Genomic DNA, 23689 nt, shown 5'->3' with positions numbered 1-23689 from the left:
AGATGTATTAAGTACTAGTTTCTTATTAAATACATTATTATTTGTGTTATATAAAATAGTTCTTTTAGACAGTCGTAGATTTAGAAATTAGCCACACACACAAATAGAGAAGCTTGAGTTCCCAAGTCCTTCTAGTTTTTCACTTTAGAATACCTGTGGAATGATTAATTATGTAAAATAATTTATTAACAAGTATTTAATGCTCATAAGTATTCTTTTCTGCATGGAATAGTATGCTGTGGTCAACTGGTAGCTGTTTACAAGAGCTGATTGTTAAATTTTGGGGAGTTTTAAAAATTGAGTGTTAAAGTCATTAAAAATTAAATTGTATAAACTTATAATTATTTAAAACAAAGATAATGCTCAAAACTCATTACTTCCTAATTATTTTACATTTTATTACATATGTTCTCTTGTATGGCGGAAATACTATATAATTGTGTGCTATCACACGTGTTTTATCAACTCCACATTCAGTGACATGTTGGTAGCTTGACATCAACCCCAATGGGAGTATTTACCCTTTGAAAATCATCAGACTTTATAAATCAGGGCTGTTTAACCCCAGAGAGCTGATTAAAAATTTTCCCAAGTAGAAATAAAAATATTTTGCCAAAGAAACAGATTAAAAATAAAGACGTGGTATAGTTGAAATAACATTGTTAATATCACTTTTATGGTAATTGATGAGTTACATAGATGTTTTCTGACTAAATTGTCAATCTAACCACAATGCATAAAATCTTTATGGGGAGAGTGGGGGTGGTAACTTGTATACCAGGTTCTAAATCATTTACAAAGGAACTTGTAGAATGTAACTCAAATGTTAAATTAGGGACTTCCTTAGAGTTTTCTGTATTTCAGTTTTCATTTTCCTTAATTAAGAGAGCATTTATCTAAAATACTGAGTTCTACAAAGTATAGTAGAATGAAAGCAAGCATAACACTTTTTAATAGCTTATAACCTAGACTGTATAAGAGAACTAAGAGCTTATTGTCCAATATACTTAGCACCAGTAAGATTTAAGGTAACAGTGTAGAAAATTTGGTCATGCCAGAGTCTCCTAAAAAACCGTATCATCGATTAGTTGGACTTAGAAAAAAAAAATGTTGAAAGGCTGAGGGTCATTTTTCAGGCTTAATAAAACACATCAAAATAGTTAGAAGACATCTACTAGATAGGTAAAATTACATCTTCATATTTTAAGCACTAGAGTAAGTTATTGAGGGGAGGGAATAATATCTTTCTTAATTGTTATCCAGAATGATTTCGATAAAACCAATTCCTTCATCTCAGTAAATCTCATTAATTCAGTGGTATGCTTTTAAGAGGTTATTGTCATTGGTTTGAATTTCTTATTCTTTAATTGGTTTTGATCTTCCATAGTGCTTTTGCATCTCTTCCAAAGCACAAACCTGGTTTCTGGTCAGATGTAGCTGCGGCTGTAGGTTCTCGATCTGCTGAAGAATGCCAGAGGAAATATATGGAAAATCCCAGAGGAAAAGGATCCCAGAAACATGTCACTAAGAAAAAGCCAGCCAATTCCAAAGGCCAAAATGGTAAACTTTGTAGTAAATAGTTTTTTTCGTAGTACTCAGTGTTGATTTCTGATCACTGAAATCAGATATGTTTTATATTTATCCATGAATATTAATAGGTATTTTCTTAAAATATTAAAGCTAGAAAGAATTTCAGAAATCATGTTTAATTTTTAAGTCTTACCTAGGTCTCTACTTCCATCAATAGTAGTTTAGTAGCCTTGTGCTTTGAGTTTTAGGAATTCTGCAGTTAGATCCAGAGATTTCAGTATCTGAATTATTGTTCTGAGGGTTTAATTAAAAGGCACTTGGGTCAGATCCCCAAGTAATTTATGAGAAAGCTCAGAAAATACTCAGTTTTCATAGTCCCATGATTACATACTCCTGTTCATGAGTACTAGTAAAAGGTTGATTATGCCAGAGAATTTCTATAATAAGCATTAGTGAGAACCCAGTACCCCATCATAATTCAATAAGGTTTATATATTTTAGCAAAATCAATAAATTAGGCATTCAGCAAGAGGCAGTGTAGAGGCAATCATTCTTGCAATGTAAAGATCTTTTTGGCCAGGCGTGGTGGCTCTGCCTAATCTTAGCTTCTTCATGAGTATCCTATGGGCTAGGCTAATCATATTGCACAAATCCCAGATCCCAGTGTAGAAATAATCATTTGTTCTATAGGAGACTTGTAAAATAAAAAGCTAAGTTTTCATTCTCTTTTTCCTTTTTTTATCTATTTTTTTTTAGAGAGATGGGGTCTCACTGTATTGCCCAGGCAGGTCTTGAACTCCTGGGCTCAAGCATTCCTCCTGCCTTGGCCTCCCAAAGTGCTGGGGTTACAGGGATGAGCCACTGAGCCTGGCCAAGGCTGAGTGTTTTGTTTTTTTTTTTTAACATGAATGCACAATTTAGATTTTGCAAAGGCTATTAACTTTATAGAGCAGTTACTATAAATAACCAAATCCTTATCAAAATGGTTTGCTGACTCTTCAGGCAAGCGAGGTGATGCTGATCAGAAACAAACTATTAAGATAACTGCCAAAGTGGGAACTCTTAAAAGGAAGCAACAGATGAGGGAATTTCTGGAACAGTTGCCAAAAGATGACCATGATGATTTTTTCAGTACAACACCTTTACAGCATCAAAGAATACTGGTAAGAGGCACAAAATCATTGTTTTCCTTATCTGTATTGACTTTTATATCTTTCATTTTTATGTATGGTAGTGTTCATCACTAATATTTAGGCAAAGGATCAGTAGCCTCCCTAGACGTGATCATAGTCTTATGGCAAACAATGTGCTGATATATGCCATTCTTACTAGTTTCTAGAGTCTGCACTTCAGTCGGTTCAAAGGTAATGTTTGTAGAACCAAACAGTAAAGTAAACCTAGAATTAGGCGAAACATATATAAAGTTTAATATACTACCAAGCAAACTTTTTTTTAAAGGTGATAAAAGATACTGTGTAGTAATTGAAAGTAGGGATTAAATGATAGTAGCACAGTATTAAAAGATTTGAATGTATGAAAGAATTTTTGTCATATGAAGAGTAGAATAAGTAAATATTTCAGTGACTGGAGTAATTCACAGCAAATAAAACCAAGCTAGTATCTGTAATATGAACAAGTCATTCAAATGTTACTGGAATAACAAAAAGTACCAAGATCACAGGAAAAGTGTGAAAAAGAAGAAATTCAAAAGGCTTAATAAACACTTGGGGAAGTAGTCATTTTAGTTAGTAATTCAAGAAAGTAAAGTAAATTATATATGTATACTTTCTAAATTACAGAATCTTAAAAAAAAAAGTAAGTTAAAATATCCACTGCTAACAGAAGCAGTGCTGATACTGATACAGTCATACATCAGTGGGCATACAAATTGAATCGTACCTTTTAGTAAGAAAGCATTATGGCAATATATTATAAAAGCCATAAAGATTTATTCTGTTCTTGAGAGTTTATCCTAAGAAATCCAAAAGCCCCAAATCTTTGCAAGATATTTATTGCAGTTTTATCTTTATAGCAAAAAACTGGAAACAATCTGTATATCCAGTAAAGATGTTTTTCATAAACACAGTGAAATACAATACAGATATTAAATGCACATTTGAGACTTTCTAGAATCTAAATATAAATGTTAAGAATATTAAGATTAGCGGGGCGTGGTGGCTCATGTTGTAATCCCAGCACTTTGGGAGGCTGAGGCGAGTGGATCATGAGGTCAGGAGATCAAGACCATTCTAGCCAACATGGTGAAACCCTGTCTCTACTAAAAATACAAAAATTAGATGGGCGTGGTGGCGCATGCCTATAATCCCAGCTACTTGGGAGGCTGAGGCAGGAGAATCGCTTGAACCCCCTAGACAAAGATTGCAGCCACTGCACTCCAGCCTGGCGACAAAGCAAGACTCCTTCTCAAAAAAAGAAAAAAAAACAAAGATTATTAAGATTAAAGTAATGCAGAAATGTGTGGATAATAGACAACTGGACTATTGAGTATAAGAATTCAAACAGTTAGTGAGCTAGACATAAGCGTAATTTTTTCATCTACCAATTTCTTGTCATTAAATCATCTTCAATTTAAAAAGGCTACACAACGCTTTACAAAGTTTAGTAACATTAGCTGGGCCCCCTTTTTGCTTACACTGGTTATAAAGGGAAGTCTTAAGAGAGCCACCAGAGGCCCTGACAATGTTTTCTTCAAAACACTGTGGTCCACTAGGGGTTGTACCCTTTATGTTATCCCACCATCATTTCAGGTTCTATATGTGTATATTTTAGCCTAAATGCAATAGTAGCATCATAAAGAACAGAACTGCCGGGCATGGTGGCTCACGCCTGTAATCCCAGCACTTTGGGAGGCCAAGGTGGGCAGATCACCTGAGATCAGGAGTTCAAGACCAGTCTGGCCAACATGGTGAAACCCCATCTCTACTAAAAATACAAAAATTAGCTGGTGTGGTGGTGGGCATCTGTAGTCCCAGCTACTCAGGATGGTGAGACGAGATAACTACTTGAACCCAGGAGTGGGAGGTTGCAGTTAGCCGAGATGGCACCATTTTACTCCAGCCTGGGCAACAAGAACAAAACTCCGTCTCACAAAAATAGAAATGTAAAGAACAGAACTAAAGTAGAAATAGACAGCAACAAATTATCTCATTTTCTGTGACATAGTTAACATTGCTTGAGTTCCTACTGAGGGCTAAGCATAATAGTAAGTGAATTAGAGTTTTGTTTTGTTCTGTTGATACGAAAGGTCAGATTTGTTTGCATATTGTCTATGCCTGCTTTCATGCTACAGTGCAGAGTTGAGTAGTTAGAACAGAGACTGGACCACAAAACCTAAAATATTCACTATCTGATTCTTTACGGAAAACATTTGCTGACCTCTGGTCTACATAACCTTTAGAAATAGGTGTTATTATCTCTGTTTTACACAAGAGAAATTAAGTCTTTTAAAGGCTAAGACTCGTCCTTGTCCTTGTTCCTTGACCTTAAAATTTCTAGCAGACACAGCCTAAACCTGTGCAACCAGCAGACCCCCATCATTCTTGTTTATCTTCTGTCAGGGAGAGCCTCAGCACCCTAGACCTATATAGTGTAGGATGAATCCCTTCTGTTACTGGCAGCGAATCCATACGGGTCTGCAGAAACCACAATTCTTACCTCCTCAGAAGAAAGAATTCTGGCCAGGTGTGGTGGCTTATGCCTGTAGTCCCAGCACTTTGGGAGGCCAAGGTAGGAGGATCCCTTGAGCCCAAGTGCTTAAGACCAGCCTGGGCAATATAGGGAGACTCCGTCTCCATTTTTTTTTTAATAATTATAAAAATTTTTTAAACCGAGAATTTGACCAAGGAAACATAAGGCAGAAGGAGAAACCAAGGCAAGGTTTAGTGCAGGAATGAAAGTTTATTAAAAAACTTTAAAGCAGGAACCAAAGGAAGGAAAGTACTCTCAAAAGAGGGCCAAGCAGGTGACTTGAAGGATGGTTTAACTTTGTGACTTGGGGTTTTATATGTTGGCATGCTTCTGGGGGTCTTGTGTTCCTTCTCTCCTGATTCTGACTTTGGGGTGGGCTGTCTGCATGCCCAGTGGTGTGCTAGCACTTGGGAGGGGAGCAAGTTACAGTGTGTTTACTGGATTTGCACACAGGCTCACTTGAGGCTTTCTTCCCTTACCAGTCGAATGTCCATAGGAGGTCATATACCAGTTAAACTCCTCCATTTTGCCTCTTAATGCACATGCTTGAGCCCACTCGCCCAGCTTCTGAGATCTTATCAGGAAGCTGCTCATCACCAATTTTAGGTGTTTCTGTTTATTGAGAGATTGCCTTTCCCTGGTGCTGGCTGCGATTATTATTTTAGAGACACAGTTAACAACCACCTGACCATCATAGGATGGTTGCCTAACAACATTCCTGGTAGGGGATGGGGAGGCCTGCTCATTCCCTGCTTATCCCTGACTAGCTACCTGCTGTAACATTCCCACTTCCACAAGTCACCAGTCAAGGTTAGCTGTTTCCAGCTGGAGGAAGCTAATGGTGTTTATGGCCCAGGGGAGGTTAGGCTTGTTTCCAACCCAGAGCTGTTTCAAGCCCAGGGGAGGTTAGGCTTGATGGCTTGTTTCCAACGTAGTCAGTGGGATGGAGCTGGGAGGAATAGAAAAGATGGAGGAAGAGAGAGAGATTAGGGCCCATACACACATTAAAATTATACACCTACATGTGCAAACAAATGGTGCACTGCCTCCAAACAAATCCCCAGTTAAGAGGACTGGGTAGAGTTCCAAACTCCTTGCCTCAGTTTCAAACAGCCCCCACCAGGGGACTGAGTCCAATGTGAACAAAGCCCTGAGGGTGCCACAAATACAAATGTGTAAAAATGGCCAAATGGTGACACCAACAGCTAAGTCTAAACAGAGCAGAGACCCAGCAACACCCTGAAAAGAGTCAGAGGGAGGCTAGGTGCACATCAGCAGCTCACCCGGTTCCAACGTTTGTCGACTTCTTCAAAATGTCACACATTGTGACATATCAGTGAAGCTTTGGAAGCAGCAGATGCTGTGACAAAGAGAAAAGGAGGTTCCGCAAGACAAAGGCACATTGGCAGCTGCTGGAAGCTCCCCTATGTTCTTTCTACGGGGTCAGCTAGCCACGAGCAGCTGGCATTCACAGGTGGCTCCATGGCCCCATCTAACAGAAGATCAGATAGGTGGGTCTGGAGCCTCCTGTGAATACACAGGGCTCCCTGTATGGGCCACCAAAAATTGTAACCAGCATAGGAGTCCAACTACTCGCCGCTTGTGAAAAGAAGACAATATAACAAGAGCAAGGTGTGACAGAGTTTTATTATCTGTGCCAGCAAAGGGAAGTGTGGGTGAAATTCCAAAAATTCCAGTCTTCAATTTGTGGAGAGAACATAGGAGTTTTTAAAGAGAGAATGGTTTGGAATGCAGGAGAGGAGGGGTTAGGAGGTGTCAGGTGGCTCAGTGTGCTTCAACAGCTTATCTTGAAATATTATTCCATTTGGTGAAGGGGCCAGCACCATCCTGGGCCCAACCAGGTTACAAATTAATTGTAGTAAATCTTGCAGTAAATTTCTAGATGGGAGTGAGTTTTGGCCTTGACTGGGGAGAGAATTATTAAAGTATCCAGTTTGTGCCAGGATCCAGCCCCTGAAGCTTCTAAGGAAATATATGACCAGATAAACGAGCGTGGTGTGCACTTAAAAAGTGTCTAGGTAAATACATGTGCATAAGGCATGGGAGCACAGAATGGGTAAAGAAAGGGAATGAAGGTTCACATTTTGAGGCTGTATTTCAAGATGAATGGAAACACATATGCAGTTTATCTCAAAGTTGTATCTTAAAATTGGGGAGAAAGGAATAAAAAAGTTTTAAAACCTGGTTTGAAGCCACACTACTCGGTTACAGGCTGAATAAAGAGGGTGACAAATAGTTTCTCAGAAACATTTAATAGAGACTTTTGAGCAGAAGCCATCTCTTGGGTGGCCACAAGATGGTGGATTTATGCACTGTTATCACCCCAGACCCAGGGTTTATATACCATAGGGAATTTGCCTAAGGGACGGATTTATGGTAAGTATGTGTTTACAGTAACACCAAGGTTGTTTTGGCCTAAGGACAAAATTTCTGGTAAGTACATGGAAGTAGAAATCTTAGAGGCATTTCCAGAACCGGGTTTAATCAGAAGTCAGCATGGTGAATTAGCATCTAAAATGGAGTTCCTCTAGCCTCTACTCCTCTACCTACTATTGTTTTTAATTATCTAACTTGAAAAGTTATAAGAAGGAGAACCAACCTATCAGTCCTCCAAAAACTATTTTGTGATAATGAGAAAATACATTTTATGGGGTATCTGCTGATAATAAATACTTGTTTTCTAGTTGCCAAGTTTCCAGGACAGTGAAGATGATGATGATATTCTGCCAAATATGGACAAAAATCCAACAACTCCATCATCAGTTATCTTTCCATTGGTAAAAACTCCTCAATGTCAGCATGTCAGTCCTGGCATGCTAGCTTCTATAAATAGGTAAATATTCATGCATATGATATTTTAATTCTCTGCATCAGAGTAGTGAGGAACATTTAAACATTTCATGAGGACCATAGATGCCAGTAATGGGAAGAGTCATTATTTAAAAAATCAAGAATGTATAGTTTCTAGAAGTTAAGGATGGACAATTTCATCAAGTCAGGGTTCTATTCAATAAATAGCACTGTGATATAATCCACATTTACTTCTGGATCAATTCAAAATGGATCAAGGTTTTACTTGTAAAAAATTAAAAAAAAAAAAAAAACTAAAGAAACCTTGGAGAATTATTTTATAATACCAGATTAGTGATGGTCTTTCTAACTATAATATAAAACCTACAAGCCATTAATGAAAAGATGAATAAAGTCAACTGTATAAAAATGTTAACAAATTTTACCTGGTACCAACCACTACAAACAAAAGACAACCTGAGAAAAGAATATATGCAGCTTGTCACAGGCAAAAGGCTAATTTCTGTAATATATACAGCATTCCTACAAATTAACAAGGAATGCATTGTTAATTTTCGTGCATTGCTAGTGAGAAGGTAAATTAGTGCGATCTTTGCAGCAACAATTTGTAAGTATCAAAATTATAAATGCACATACCCTTTGACTTAGGAAGTTTACTTACAGAATTGTGAATGTACAGCTTATTCATGGTAGCATTGTTTAAATTGCAGTACCTCAAAAATCTATCAGTAGGGACTAATTAAATGAATCCTCGTCCATTATGTAGTCATAGAAATTAATGAAGAGCCAGGCACAGTGGCTGAAGCCTGTAATCCCAACACTTTGGGAGGCTGAGGTGGGAGGATCACTTGAGCCCAGGAGTTTAAGACCAGCATGGGCAACATAGGAAGACCCCATTTCTACCAAAAGAAAAAAAAAAAAGTTACCAGGATGCAGTGAGGAAAGCCTGTGGTCCCAGCTACTAGGGAGGCTGATGTAGAAGGATTGCTTGAGTCCCAGAGGTCTAGGCTGCAGTGAGCTGTGACTGCAACAGTTGCACTCTAGCCTGGACAACAGAGTGGGATCCTGTCTCAAAAAAAAAAAAGGAATTAATGAAGGTATTTTTTATGGCTGTTATGATAAAATGCCTAAGATACATTAAATGAGAAAAAGGTAGATGTAGTGAATAATATACTGTTTGTGTAAATAGAACCTATATGTGTGTATGCATATATGTATATACTTGTGTGTGTGTATATAATTGCTTTTATTAGATTAAGTATTTCTAAAAGGATGCATAAGAAACCAAAACATTGGTGATCTTTAGGGAGAACTAAGGTAGCTAGAGGAAGGAGAGGGGGGCTTTTGAATTTTGAACCATGTGAATACAGGAACAATTTGAAACATATACATAAATAAAATTAAGAAAAAAGTAGGGGTGACTAACAATAAAATTTCACCAAAAAAAGATGGAAAGTAGTAAGAATGAGGCCTGAAAATAGGCTATTCCATTTGGAGAGTAAGAGGCTATTGCTGATCTTAGAGCAATTTCCACAGAATGAGAGGCAGAAGCAAGATAATAATGACTGAGAAAAAAACTATTCAGTACTCTCAGGAAGCCTACTAAAATTGTAATTTGCACTTATTGGATAAAAATATAATTTTCCTAGGCATCTAAAAGTTATTTTTTATTTTAGTATTTAGTGCAGGTGAAAGCATATTGAGAATACAATTTTGGACAAACTTTTTGATAAGCACTTTGACCAAATCATCAAAAGCCTTAAAATATTCATCCTTGGCCGGCACGGTAGCTCACACCTATAATCCCAACACTTTGGGAGGCTGAGGCCAATGGATCACAAGGTCAGAAGTTTGAGACCAGTCTGGCCAACACAGTGAAACCCTGTCTCTACTAAAAATACAAAAAATTAGCCAGGTGTGGTGGTGTGCGCCTGTAATCCTACCTACCAAGGAGGCTGAGGCAGGAGAATCGTATGAACCCAGGAGGTGGAGGTTGCAGTGAGCCGAGATCACGCCATTGCACTCCAGCCTGGGTGACAGTGCGAGACTCCGTCTCAAAAAAAAAAAAAAAAATTCATCCTTTTGGCCATTGAATTTTATTAGACACTTTAAGGAAATATGAGATTTGGACAGGCATGTATTTATATGAACAAAGATGTTCACCATAAAACATAATACTGAAAGTTTGAGAATGACCAAAACATCCAAAAATAAGGAAAGTTATAAATTAAGATTTATCCATATAATGGAATATGAAACAAATCATGTCTTCAAGAATGTTTAATGACAGAAAAATATCCAGTGGATAGTAGTTTTTTAAAGCTAGGAAAACTACATTCAGTATGATCCCAATTTTATGTAACAAATTCATAAGGAAGGAAATTTCTTAACTTACACATCACCAGCCATTATTTCTAGGTTATAGAATGACACCAGTGTGGGTTGTGAGTTTTTGTTTTTTGTTTTGGGGGATATTTTCTGTCCATTTACATCACTTTTACAATTAAGGAAATCCGATAGACTCACTTATGTCATGTATCTATACTGTCTAAAACTTTTTCTTAAAAAAAAGATTTTTTTTTTTTTTTTTTGAGATGGAGTCTCGCTTTGTTGCCCAGGCTGGAGTGCAGTGGCCGGATCTCAGCTCACCGCAAGCTCCGCCTCCCGGGTTTACACCATTCTCCTGCCTCAGCCTCCCGAGTAGCTGGGACTACGGGCGCCTGCCACCTCGCCCGGCTAGTTTTTTGTATTTTTTAGTAGAGACGGGGTTTCACCGTGTTAGCCAGGATGGTCTCAATCTTCTGACCTCGTGATCTGCCCGTCTCGGCCTCCCAAAGTGCTGGGAATACAGGCTTGAGCCACCGCGCCCGGCCAAAAAAAAAAAGGATTTTCTTAGGCTTCTTCACTATCTTTGACTTTACTATCTCTAGTAATTGATGAACTTTTCATAACAGTTTTAAGTAATCAAACAGTTGTATCACTTCAGAAGTGAAAAACTTCAGAGACATCTCTTTGACAATAGACTTACCAGTTGCTGATCCTGAACAAGTGGCTAGGCCTGTTCATTTGTTTTTTGTTTTTGAGATGGAGTTGCTCACGTTGGAGAGCAGTGGCACGATCTCGGCTCACTACCACCTCCATCTACCAGGTTCAAGCAATTCTCATGCCTCAGCCTTCCAAGTAGCTGGGATTACAGGCACATGCCACCGTGCCCGGCTAATTTTTGTATTTTTAGTAGAGATGGGGTTTCACCATGTTGCCCAGGCTGGTCTTGAACTCCTGACCTCAGGTAATCCACCAGCCTCAGCCTCCCAAAGTGCTGGGATTGCACCTGTTCATTTGTTAAGCAGTTTGCTAATACCTGATGAGGTCTATTCATTGCTATACAGCAGTGTTTGATTCAGATAAGTATCTTAATACAGTCACATACATGTCAACTTTAAGGTTGTTCCCAAATAGTCATAAAGAACAGGATACTCAGGTATGTAAGATCTTAGAGCCAAGGGAGAGTATGGAAACGGGTGTTCAGCTGGTATTAACTGTCATAAGTGGGATTAGGAATTGTGGGTTTAAGGAATTAAAAACAACCAACCATTCTACTTGGCTTTTAATCTCGTCAGTTATGAGTCAAGCCTATTTACTTGTAAGGGAAGAGATAAGGTAAAGGAAATGAAAAAAACAAAAAAAAAAATTTGGTGGTTGGTATGGGGAATTCAAGAAAGATAAAGTTTTGTAGAAATAAAAGGCTTGATGAGCTGGATTGGAAACCCAGCACAGTTGGAAAAATTGAGGGTTTTCAATCACCAGGCATATCTTTAAAGTGAATAAACTGAGATTCAATTAGTATAGGGAAGGAAGTGAACAATGGTACAGCAAAAGGGAGTCCAAGGACCAGAGGTCTCAGTGGGAGTTTTGGAAAATGAAGAGAGGCAGCAAGATACTGGAAAGAGCGTAGACAGTACAATGAGCAGTAAGCAAAGCATAATTTCCCAAAATAGTCTTATTCATTATTTCTTTTAAAATGTTTGAGCGTTTTGCCCATCTCCATAGGCACATTGTATTGTCCTCTTTAAAATACAGAATGTACTTTTTAAAGATGGAAATACATTTGAGGTCAGGCATGGTGGCTCACGCCTGTTATCCCAACACTTTGGGAGGCCCAGGAGGGCAGATTGCTTGATGAGCTCAGGAGTTCAAGAGCAGCCTGGGCAATGTGGCGAAACCCTGTCTCTTAAGAAAAATACTAAGATTAGCCAGGCGTGATGGCACGTGCCTGTAGTCCAAGCTACGTGGGAGGCTGAGTTGGGAGGATCACGTGAGCCCAGGAGGCTGAGGCTACAGTGAGCCATTATCATGTTACTGCACTCCAGCCTGGGCGACAGAGTGAGACCCTGTTTCAAAACAAGAAATACATTTGAAATTAATTTAGGCAATTGTTGTTCAACCTGTGGTTAAAAGTATGACAGTTAACTGAAAATTATTAAGTTGACTTAAAAATATTGTTGACTTAAAATTATTTTGTATTCAAACAGGAATGATTGTGATAAATATGTTTATCGTATGCAAAAATATCATAAAAGTAATGGTGGTATTGTCTGGGGCAACATCAAGAAAAAATTAGTAAGTATTTTTCTTTATCCAACACATATCTATGAAACAACTTTAATATATGATAAACTGTGGTAGTTATAAGTGATGTGACAGTCCCTGTCCCTAAAGTGATTATAATGTAATAAGTTACAATAATGAAGCCATGAATGAGGTAAGTACATAAGTACTGTAGGATTACAGATGGCATTACATAGACTGAAACATTGGAGCAAGGAGAAAATGGGTAAAAACTTTGATTTTTGGGAAATGAAGGGTGGTAAAAATATACACAGGTCTGGGAAGGATATTTCAGGCAAAACACAAAAGCTTATCTGTTCAAGGATTAAAGAATAATTCAGACTGAGTCATGATTCTCATAAAATAAGACATTTCATCAAATCCTATGTAGCTTTAAAATGGTTTCAAGTGTTTTTCAGATGTAGCTACTTAATTTTATTTTTTTATTTTTTATTTTTTTACATTCTAACATTTAAAATCCAACTACAGAAAAATTTTTAACTAAAAGATGCCTTAATAGAATTATCTGTATCCCTCAGAGAAAAGATTAGGACAATCCTTTATCCCCTTGAATTACTTTTTAAATTTTTAATTTTCTGATTTTAATTGCAATAACTGATAATCAGATATAAGTACTAGGATTCTGAAAAAAGTATTTCATCTCAAATTTCGTCAAAGTAAGTAGCTAATCTCAGAGAATGGTAACTTACGGGAACCCCCTTGAGTCCCTTGCTTTATGACACTGAGCAAGTTACTTAAGCTTTCTAATATCATTTTATTCATGTGTGGTATGATAATGGGGATCATGATTATATTGATTTATGTTACCAAATGATTTTGAGGGCTAAATGATATGATATAGTGTTTTACCTCATGTCAGAAAAAAATACATTTATATCACAGTCTGTGAGCATGAATTTGTATCTCAAAAATTTCTTCAAACAGTACTTACTCTTAGTATAGGGGCTATTATATTTTTTATTGTTACTTTTTATTTTTAAAAGATTTAATGATTGCCAGCCATGGTCAATAGTTTGATAAGCATTGTAATGTGTGTGAGCATGTACTTCAAACTTGCCATTTACATTACCATTTTAGCCAAGAATTTCAAATACAGAGAATTAAAATTCTGCTAGTACAAAACATTGTACTGTTAAATTAACAGACTGTAGGTAAAATACAGTAATTACTATTCTGTATAGTAATTACTATACTGTAATAGTATTGTAATTATAATTACTATATATAATCATGATAAATTTTGTTTATATTTTACGTTTACTAAACCAGTATATTCATTACCTAATTACTTAGTACATTTTGGCAACTTTTGGAGGCCCATAGACTATCCTTTTAACTGCTATAGCATTAGTTTATAGTTATGAGTAGTGTTTGCCAGCAGTGGAAAACAACATTGAGTAAGTCATGGTTCTTGCCCTGAATAAACCCAAAAGAGAATTAGGCATTTCACAGATAATTATAATGTGATTAAATGTTGTTATAGGCATAGTAACCTATAGTTCAAAGTAACCTGGGGATAAGCATGCTTAATTTTGTCTAGATTTGAGGTAGATTTCACCAGGAGGTACCATTTAGCTATTAATAGTAACTCTTTTATAGGTTGAAACTGATTTCTCAACTCCAACACCAAGGAGGAGAACCCCACTTAACACAGGTAATATACTTACAGCTTTCTTTTGTGGCTCAGTTCTATTATAAGGTAGATTCTTTATTTAAATGGTATTAAAATTAATTGCTCTCAAGTGGACAGACTTAGCATTTTATTCCTTATAGTTGTTTTCAGTTTTATTGAAAGTACTTTTAGAAATTTATTAATCTTTTTATTAAACTTCTCTTCACAGATTTAGGAGAAAACTCTGGTATTGGAAAACTTTTCACTAATGTTGTGGAATCTTTAGATGAAGAAGAGAAAGATTATTATTTTTCAAACTCTGATTCTGCATAGTAAAATGAGAAAATATGATTCCTGGGATTTTTACCATAAAGCAGACAGTGTGTTTGTATTTTCAACTGGAGTACATGTATTTTCTTTGTAAAGTAGCTTCCTATGAAAATGTGGACTTCTTTGAAGGTTTTATGTGTTTGTGTTCAAACTAAAATATCCTTATTGCTGCAGCTTACTAAAAATGTAAAGAAAATTGTTTTTGCTTGTGTAGACATCTGTACATTTGTTTTTGCATATTAAAATATATAGATACTTTTTAAATATGCATCCAAGTCTTTTTACTTTAAGAAAAACATTTCCCAAACAGATTTTTTTTTTTTTAATTTCAAGAAAATTTTGCTACCATTTAAGTAAGTAAGGGAGGGTGAGAAGGGTGACAGAGGTTGTACTGGTAGCTATTGAATTCATGAAAACTTTTAAGTTAGCATTTGTTACCAGTTATTATCCAAGCCAGAGTAGGATTTGTTACCAGTTGTTATCCAAGCCTAATGTTTAAATTACACATTGTTGGAATTAAATTACACATTGTTGACATGCTCCTCTCCTGATTGTTTTTATTTTATGTGATTGGCATATCTATGAAACCTATGTATATTTAGTTTATTGCTTTGCCATTATTTTACTAGATATTTATTTTATTTTACTAAATAATTATTTTACTAAATAATTATTTACTATTTTGTTCTCTAATTTTTAAGTGTTATTTACATATGCAGATACAGCTTAAATATTTTGACTAGATTAGACAGTTAATAGATCCACCATTAGTAATCAATATATTATGTCATAATAAACATCCTTTTTCTTTCACTGAAATTTCGTTTAGAAATAAACTTATTTTCGCTTATTATGTTTTGAAACTTGACATATAGGATATTTTCCTTCTGGCTACACATTCATCTACCTTTGTTCTCTATTTAGATTATTCAAATAAAGTTAGTTTGCTTTTATAATATTTGTTTCTTGTTTTTTGTTTGTTACTAATTACTGGGTGATAGAAATAAAAACAAATCACGAGTGGTCCTGTTTAAAGTTTCCTCAAAAGAAAAAAAAAAAAAGTAACATTTTCTTGTTTCTTAAGTGTTTTAGTCAGAGCAGGCCTGGTGTCATATACCTGTAGTTTCAACTACCTGGGAGGCTGAGGAAGGAGGATTGCTTGAGCCTAGGAGTTCAAGGCTGAAGTGTGCTATGATCATGCCTGCAACTAGCCACTGCAGTCTAGCCTGGGCAAGAGAAAAAGACTCCTCTTAAAATAAATAAGTAAATAAAATAAAATAGTAATAATCAGCAGTTGTATAATTACAGGACTCATGGAAACACTGTAAAAAGAACAGTGCAATTGGACTAAGATTATTATTTAAACTACTATGATTATTTCTGCCATAAAGACCATTGGTGGATATAGGATGGATCAAAAGAAAGGTTTATTTTGGAGTGGCCAAAAAAAATGCTGTTGTATTACTTGAGTTGCCAATACTTGATCTAATACTATACTGCTTGGAGTTAATGGACAGTGTTTTAGGAGTTAAGAAGGTGGTTAAATCCCTTAACAAAAAGTAAAAAGGTAATTGAAATGGCATAAACTTGACTCAAATCAAGAGTCTGACCCCTACTGCCTATATATTCCCTTGTCCTATCAGAACTCCTTCAGCGCCTTCCCTATTCTAAGGTATCTCACCTGCCAGGTACCTGGTTTGTCCCATTTCTATCAGGTCATAAGATGAACTAATAATAAAGTTTAAGGTAAGTAACCTCCAAAGGAGACTTAAAAGTGGAAAAGAAAAAGACCTTAAGGACTTAAATAATAAGATGGATAATCAATGGTTAATGGCTACCAATAAGAGTATAGGAGGAGGCTATTGCAAGCCTAAATATGGATAGAGCTCTCCACACAGAAAGCATAAATAAATGAAATCCTCTAGGTTATGTCTGTAACACCATGTTAATGTACATAATTTTTTTTGTCTGATGGGTACACACACAGCTGAGTCTGAGCATGTGGTATCTCTGAGGTTGAGGGACTGCATGATTCTGGCATGCAGCTGGGGCAAAGTACCACCAGATGCCCCTACCCACAGTCCCTGCTGACAATGTAGCAGCAGCATGATGCATGAAGATGTAGCACAGTGGAAGGAGAAAGGCTCCTTTCCTCCTGTCAAAGCTTAGCATTGTGCTCACTACTAAAGGAGAAATACTCAAAAAGTCCAGTTACAGAAAATTGATAACTGCACACTAGGCAATAACTTACAGTGTTTCCTCTCTCTGGTTTTGACAGAATTATTGAGCAGTAGACATAAGAAGTCAGCTGCTTTCAGACAAGTTGAGAGTTGATACTATCTCAAAGGAGCTAAGCAGAATAACTTTTTTGTCCCCTTTTACCAACACCATAGAGTGAAAGAGAATCATATCTAGTTTCTGGGTTCTGCTTCTAGATTTGCCAGCCTAAACTTGAATAAGTCACTTGTTTCTGGGCATCACTTTTATCATTTGGTAAGAAAGGGAAGAGAAGTGATTTGAATTACATGAGCTCTGAAGTCCCTGCCAGATTTAAGGTGAGGAAAGCTCTCTGCGGTGAGGCTGGTTCAAGTACCCAACAATGTAATAGGGGTAAAAATGAGGCCGAGAATAAAGGACTCACATAATTAAAGGCTGCTTTAGTACTAGACTGACTAGAAGAAAGATGTCATATATATTGCAGATACAAGCAAAGCCTTCTTTTTTTGTTTTTGTTTTTGAGATACAGTCTGACTCTGTCGCCCAGGCTGGAGTGCAGTGATGCGATCTCGGCTCACTGCAAGCTCCCCCTCCCAGTTTCACGCCATTCTCCTGCCTCAGCCTCCCAAGTAGCTAGGACTACAGGTGCCCGCCACCACACCCGGCTAATTTTTTTGTATTTTTAGTAGAGACAGGGTTTCATTGTGTTAGCCTGGATGGTCTCGACCTCCTGACCTCATGATCTGCCCAGGATTACAGGCGTGAGCCACCGTGCCCGGCCCCAAGCAAAGCCTTCTTAATGTCATCACAGACAACAGAATGGATCAAAACAGTAAATGTAATGTGGTCAACATAATGGGCCTGAATTCAGTAATTTATATTAAAAAGAAGCTTTCTAAGTCCAAACCAATATACCACCTTGAATATATTTCAGCAACAAAAAAGAGTAAGGTAGCTGGGAGTTTGTATTAGTCTATTCTCACATGCTATGAAGAAATAACCCAAGACTGGGAAATTTATAAGGAAAAGATTTTAATTGACTCACAGTCCTGCATGGCTGCGGAGGCCTCAGGAAACTTACAATCATGGTGGAGGGGAAGCCAACGTTTCCTTTTCCACATGGCACTAGGCGTGAGAACTGCAGAGTGAACAGAGGAAAAGCTCCTTATAAAACCATCAGATCCTCTGAAAACTATCACTAGAACAGCATGGGGGAACCGCCCCCATGATCTAATCACCTTCCAGGAGGTCCCTCCCCAACATATGGGGATTATAATTCAGATTACAAGTCAAGATGAGATTTTGGTTGGGGACACAGCCAAACCATATTAAGAGTTCATATTAACAGATTTGACAGTACTTAACTGGGACACACCTCTGGTCAGATAAACATTCAGTTAAGTTTTCTACTTTCCTAGTTACTGGGTCATTTATCTCACAACCATCCATCACCCACACCTTACCAAGTACACATATTTAGAATCGGTACACTTAAAGTATACTATCTACACATGGGAAAAATCAACAAGTTGGCTGTAGTTAGACATATCAACTTTACTATTTATCACAACAGTACAACTTTAATCTTGGGAAACATTCCAAAGTATATCTCTAGCTTAGCTTTTACTTTCTTAAACTACCCTTAGTAACACTTTTAATAAACCTTCTTTTATTTAATAAAAAAAATTAGTTTCATAATCTAGTCAAAATGATCACCAAACATCAGATTTTTGTTTTTTAATTTATATAATCTATATAAATAAAAATATATACAATATAAAATATATTTAAGGAAATATTCTATTTACAAATAAACATAATCACAAAACAGCAATGATTATTGAAGTGCATTTAATATTGTGAGAGTTCTTTGAAAACCCCATCTTGAGCAGCCTGATTATGCATCAGATTTCAGTCTATCTTGGTTAAGATCATTTGGTAACATTTGTATGTCAAATACATAGTGAATATATCTATAGATCTCCTCAGCCTTCTGATGAGTTACTTGTGCATACATGGAGATTTCTTGAGGTGTGCTGAAAAATAAATGAGACAAAATCATTACACTAGGACTTTTGGCTTTTATAAAATTTAATATTACCTAAAGAACACCAAACACAGTAGCCTTTAAGGAAATCATCTCAAGCATTATCCGTCCAGCTGATGTCTTGAAAATTAGTTTGGATAAAACAGCTACTTGGTTCCTTTCCTTAATATTATCTAGAAAAACAATTCCAATATCTTCAATGAACTGAATGTTTTTGTGTTCCCCAAAATTCATATGTTGAAGCCCTAATCCCAATGTGATGGTATTTGGAAGAGGCAACTTTGAGAATTAGTTGATAAAGGTGGATATCCTCGTGCACTTATAAGAAGAGGTCAAAGAGCTAGCTAGCTCTATTTCTGCCATGTGAGGATACAATGAGAAGGCAGTAGTCTGTGACTCAGTACAAAGCTCTCTCCAGAACCCAGCCATATCTCAGACTTCCAGTATCCAGAACTGGCAGAAATAAACTTCTGTCATTTATAAATTACCCAGTTTATGGTATTTTAGCATTGCAGCATGAGCTAAGACAGTATCTGATGTAGGCCTTTAATTAAAATAAACTACATTCTAAAATCTCCCTCTTCAAGCAATATAAATGCTCATTTTTCTTGTTACAGAACTGAACAGCCCAGAAATGTTAGATTGCAAGGTCAAATGTAACTGCTATTTATTGTCTCTCCACAGAGCTCTAAGGTTCTCAAAGGAAATCCCTACACCTATTTTTTCTTTTTTTCGATTAATGTCCCTCAGCTTCATATAGTAACTAATATATGTTGGCAGGCAAAAAATGTTTACTGAATAAAATCTAACAGGCACGATGCCTCTTAAATTTTTTTAACGTTAAACTTCTATGGAATGCTTTTAAGAATCTTTTAAAAGTAATCATTTAAAAATATTACAACAGACATACCTGTTAGCCATCCTTTTCACAGATGAAAACTGGTGACACATATTTAATGCAGTTATATAACTTATATTAGGAATACTTAAATAAAACTGGAGTGCCTCACTTTTACTACTATTCACCACTGTTGGAACATGAATACCAACATTCTTTCTTTGTTCCACTAAAGACAGTTCCTTTAGCAAATCTGCAGTTTCTTCTTGGCAGGAACTGAAAAGAATTCGGATTCCAGCGCCAATTAAGGTAGTCAGCAGGCTGTCATAGCTTTTTGTTCTCCTAAACATCCTTGATGCGTCTCCTAAATATTTATATTTAGGGAAAGGCAAACTTTAGTAACTAATATCAAGTAGAATCATTAATATACTTTATTTTATTAAAATCCCAAGATCTACACCATTGGCAAACTAGTGCCACATTCTGCTAATGAGAAACCCTACAACTAATGTTTCTCAAATATCTGAGAAAGAAAATAGGGATAACTATGAGCACCTTGAGCTGGAATCAACATAGAAAGGTGAATAAGGAAGAGCTTATATTCCTACATAATTCACTCCTGAAGGCCAAGATTGTATTACTCATCTCTAATTTTTCATGCTAGCTCTGAGGAAGGGCACATTAAGTACTGGTTTAAGTGATATAAAATTATCTTATGTATTTATTCCAAAGAATCACTCAACAATTACCCTGTACACCCATTTTAATGTCATCTTGCCAATTAGTTCCCTACCCTTTCTTGTTCATTTTCTATTCCATCTTCTACTTAAATCCTTTTATTGGTATTCCCTATCATGGCCCTCGATACTTTTCTATAACCTTTGCCATGTTACTTTCCTGTCTACTCCAAATCTATTTCCTTTATCCCTGACTTTTCAAATTAAAAAGAGGCTGGGGCTGGGCACGGTGGCTCACACATATAATCCCAGCACTTTGGGAGACCGAGGCAGGCAGATCACAAGGTCAAGAGATCGAGACCATCCTGGCCAACATGGTGAAACCTCATCTCTACAAAAAATACAAAAAAAAAATTAGTTGAGCGTGGTGGCACACGTCTGTAGTCCCAGCTACTCAGGAGGCTCAGGCAGGAGATTCACCTGAACCCAAGAAGCAGAGGTTGCAGTGAGCCGAGATTGCACCACTGCACTCCAGCCTGGGTGACAGAGCGAGACTCTGCCTCAAAAAAAAAAAAAAAAAAAAAAAAAGGCTGGGCACGGTGGCTCATGCCTGGAATCCCAGCACTTTGGAATGCCAAGGCTGGCAGATCACCTGAGGTCCAGAGTTCAAGACCAGTTTGACCAATATGGTGAAACTCCGTCTCTACTAAAAATACAAAAATTAGCTGGGCATGCTGGCACATACCTGTAATCCCAGCTACTCAGGAGGCTATGGCAAGAGAATTGCTTGAACCTGGGAGGTGGAGGTTGCAGTGAGCTGAGATCGTGCCAGTGCACTCCAGCCTGAGTGACAGAGCGAGACTCTGTCTCAAAAAAAAAAGGAAAAAAAAAATTGGGTAACCAAAAGATAAAATGACTTATCTAAGGCCACATGGTTCACCAATGACAAAATGGGGATGAAAAAGCTGCCCAATTCCCACACCAATGTTTTGCATAAACTACACTATTACCAAAAGTATAAATGTTCAATTCTTCTGCAGTGGCTTTCACAACTACATGATTTTACTTAGTTCTCATAATATCACAAGATGAATAGGACAAGTGTATTATTAGTTCCTCAGAGGGAGTGACCTGTCAGTGCAATGTCTCATAGAGAAACCATAGAAACGGTGTGTCTTCTGATTCCGTATCTCATGATCTTTTCACTGTTCTTGAGGGCTCGCCATACAATTGAATAATTACTGCAGAAATAACCTACCTGAAGCTCCAATCCTGCACTTCCAAATGCATCCTAGGCACCCACTTCAGTGACCCACTGAGAACTCGATCTTAACGTGTTCAAAATTGAACTTTCCTTGTCCCTCTTATCTGTTGCTTCCATTATATTCATAATTGCAATAAACAGTACCACTATTTAACTGCCCAATAACCAAGAAGTTGGTCAACTCAGTAATTCTCAACTCCTCCCACCAACTCTTGCTAATCCTGACTCCTTAAACATCTCCCGAATACTACTACTCCTCCCCATTGCTGCCTTATTTAAGGCCCTCATTCTTCGTGGGTTCCTGAAACAGTCTTATGTTTGGCAGACTTGCCTTCAATTTCCAACCCTTCAGTTCTCATAAGCTGCATTTAAATACAATAACTAATGAAAGCCATTATGGCTGCATGAAAATAAGAATGACATTCACCAGTCAGGTGTTTATATTTTAAGAGTTCCCACATCCTAATAATAGAAGAATAAACTAAGTTAACAGTCAAGTTCCTTTACAGTCTTATAAACAAAGATATTCCAAAATACAAACCTGTTTTTTCTCTGTCCTTTTCCACAATCACACATATTCTTTCAAACATACTCTGCAGGTGCTGGATCTGCTCAATGAGCTTGTTCTTATTGATACTATTTAACATCTCAGACTGAGACCTCCTTTCCACCACCATGCGGTTACTCACGATGTAATCACAGCCATTAAGAGGACAAACTTCTACTTGCAACCCATGAATTGCTCTTAGGGAAGAAATTACTTCTAATCCAGAAGTTATTTCATGACCACCTACAAGAATACAGGTTTCTTTTCCTTCCTGTGGAAGTCTAAGAGAAGTATGTGTCCCAGCTAAATGTGGTCTTGAATTGGAAGAGGATGCCCCTGAAGCGCAAGAATCCTCCAAAGCACTACCATCCTGAAAAAGTGGAAAACACTGGTCACAATCAGGTGAAATACATAAATGTGCCATAAGTGTCTCATGTCCAAAGTTGATTCTCCGTACTGAGAACGTCCAGTTTTCTTCCTTCAATTTGACCAAAGTGACAATACATGAAGGAACACGTAAGTCACTATTCTTACACCTCAAAAAACTATAAAGCTATAATTAACAACAAAAGCTAAGAACAGTAGGATGTAAAGAAATAGGAGAAAGTCTAAAAATGAACAGGAAAGGAAATAAGTGTTAAAAAGGAAAATTATAATTTTTAGCCTAGAGAAAAAAAACAAATGAATGGAAGATGAAATAATCTTAGAGCAGATTAGAGTTCATTGTGAAGAATAAGGAAACCAGACAAGACATTTTTGAAAAATAATAGGAAGATTAAATAACCAGAAAGTATCTCCAGTTGAAAACAACTAAACCTGTTTAGTTTTAAAAAACTAACATGTTTGTAAAAAATACTTAGAAACACATAAATGGTCTGACGAGAAAGGAAGAAATACACCGAGGTCAAAAACAACATGGAAGTGAGAATTTTGGAAGTTACTTAAGCCAGAACATACCCAGCTTTCCTTTCCAAAGTAATCTGCCAAATCCTGTGAACCATGAGCTCCTCTTTTTGCAGAGGCACAGGGCACGGGAAACAGTGCCAGATGTCCGAACCTCTGTCCCCAAAAACGGTTAAACATTTTTATAAGCGCAAATAAAAAATAAATCTACTCCATAAAAAGCAGAAAGGAAAAAGTAGCTGTCAATCTTGATATCTGGTAGAGAGGGAAAAAATCTCAGAATTGGTATCGACATACCGGCCCTACAGCCCTCATGTAGGCTTGTAGCCAGAATACACAATATCTGTGTGATCCACAAAAAGCAAGTAATAAAATGTGCTCTCAAAAAAGAAATGCAAATGGCTCTTACAAGCTATATGAATGTATGAAACTGAAAGAAAAAAGATGCTTTCAACTTTGCTATGCAAAGAAAAACACAAATTTGAAACTATATGACATGCCATCTCTCACTAGGTTGACAATATTCTCTGTTAATAAAGTTCTGGAGAAATCAGA

The 23689-nt window shown here is 36.9% G+C and overlaps 2 protein-coding genes and 1 long non-coding RNA gene across 27 annotated transcripts in view; 1 reads left to right on the top strand and 2 right to left on the bottom strand.

The window, feature by feature from the left end:
* The window catches only part of MIS18BP1 (MIS18 binding protein 1), a 61871-nt gene extending 46274 nt beyond the window's left edge, over positions 1-15597 (top strand). For 2 of the 4 annotated variants that reach the window (XM_005561182.4, XM_065548770.1), the window contains 6 exons: positions 1388-1560; positions 2533-2693; positions 7944-8092; positions 12603-12690; positions 14299-14353; positions 14541-15597. In XM_005561182.4, the coding sequence (XP_005561239.3) occupies positions 1388-1560; positions 2533-2693; positions 7944-8092; positions 12603-12690; positions 14299-14353; positions 14541-14644 (730 nt within the window). In that variant the 3' untranslated portion in view covers positions 14645-15597. Of the gene's footprint in view, positions 1-1387; positions 1561-2532; positions 2694-7943; positions 8237-12602; positions 12691-14298; positions 14354-14540 lie in introns of those variants that run through there. The other 2 variants (XM_065548772.2, XR_012415759.1) reach the window with 2 other exon arrangements.
* On the bottom strand, positions 5429-18042 carry LOC141407283 (uncharacterized). Its single transcript, XR_012415764.1, has 3 exons — positions 17904-18042; positions 8997-9135; positions 5429-6187 (listed from the first exon to the last, which is right to left on the bottom strand). It is a non-coding gene; the product is annotated as an uncharacterized lncRNA (long non-coding RNA).
* A 650-nt stretch (positions 18043-18692) lies between these two features.
* The window catches only part of FANCM (FA complementation group M), a 71448-nt gene continuing 66451 nt past the window's right edge, over positions 18693-23689 (bottom strand). For all 22 annotated transcript variants that reach the window (XM_005561180.5, XM_015453744.4, XM_073997323.1 and 19 more), the window contains 3 exons: positions 22226-22601; positions 19816-20107; positions 18693-18894 (listed from right to left, as the gene is read on the bottom strand). In XM_005561180.5, the coding sequence (XP_005561237.3) occupies positions 18756-18894; positions 19816-20107; positions 22226-22601 (807 nt within the window). In that variant the 3' untranslated portion in view covers positions 18693-18755. The remainder of the gene's footprint in view (positions 18895-19815; positions 20108-22225; positions 22602-23689) is intronic.

This window comes from Macaca fascicularis, chromosome 7 (assembly GCF_037993035.2).
Source record: "Macaca fascicularis isolate 582-1 chromosome 7, T2T-MFA8v1.1".
NCBI classification, from domain to species: Eukaryota; Metazoa; Chordata; class Mammalia; order Primates; family Cercopithecidae; genus Macaca; species Macaca fascicularis.
The sequence above is the reverse complement of the archived record's forward strand: the minus strand, read 5'-3'. Positions and strand labels throughout refer to the sequence as shown.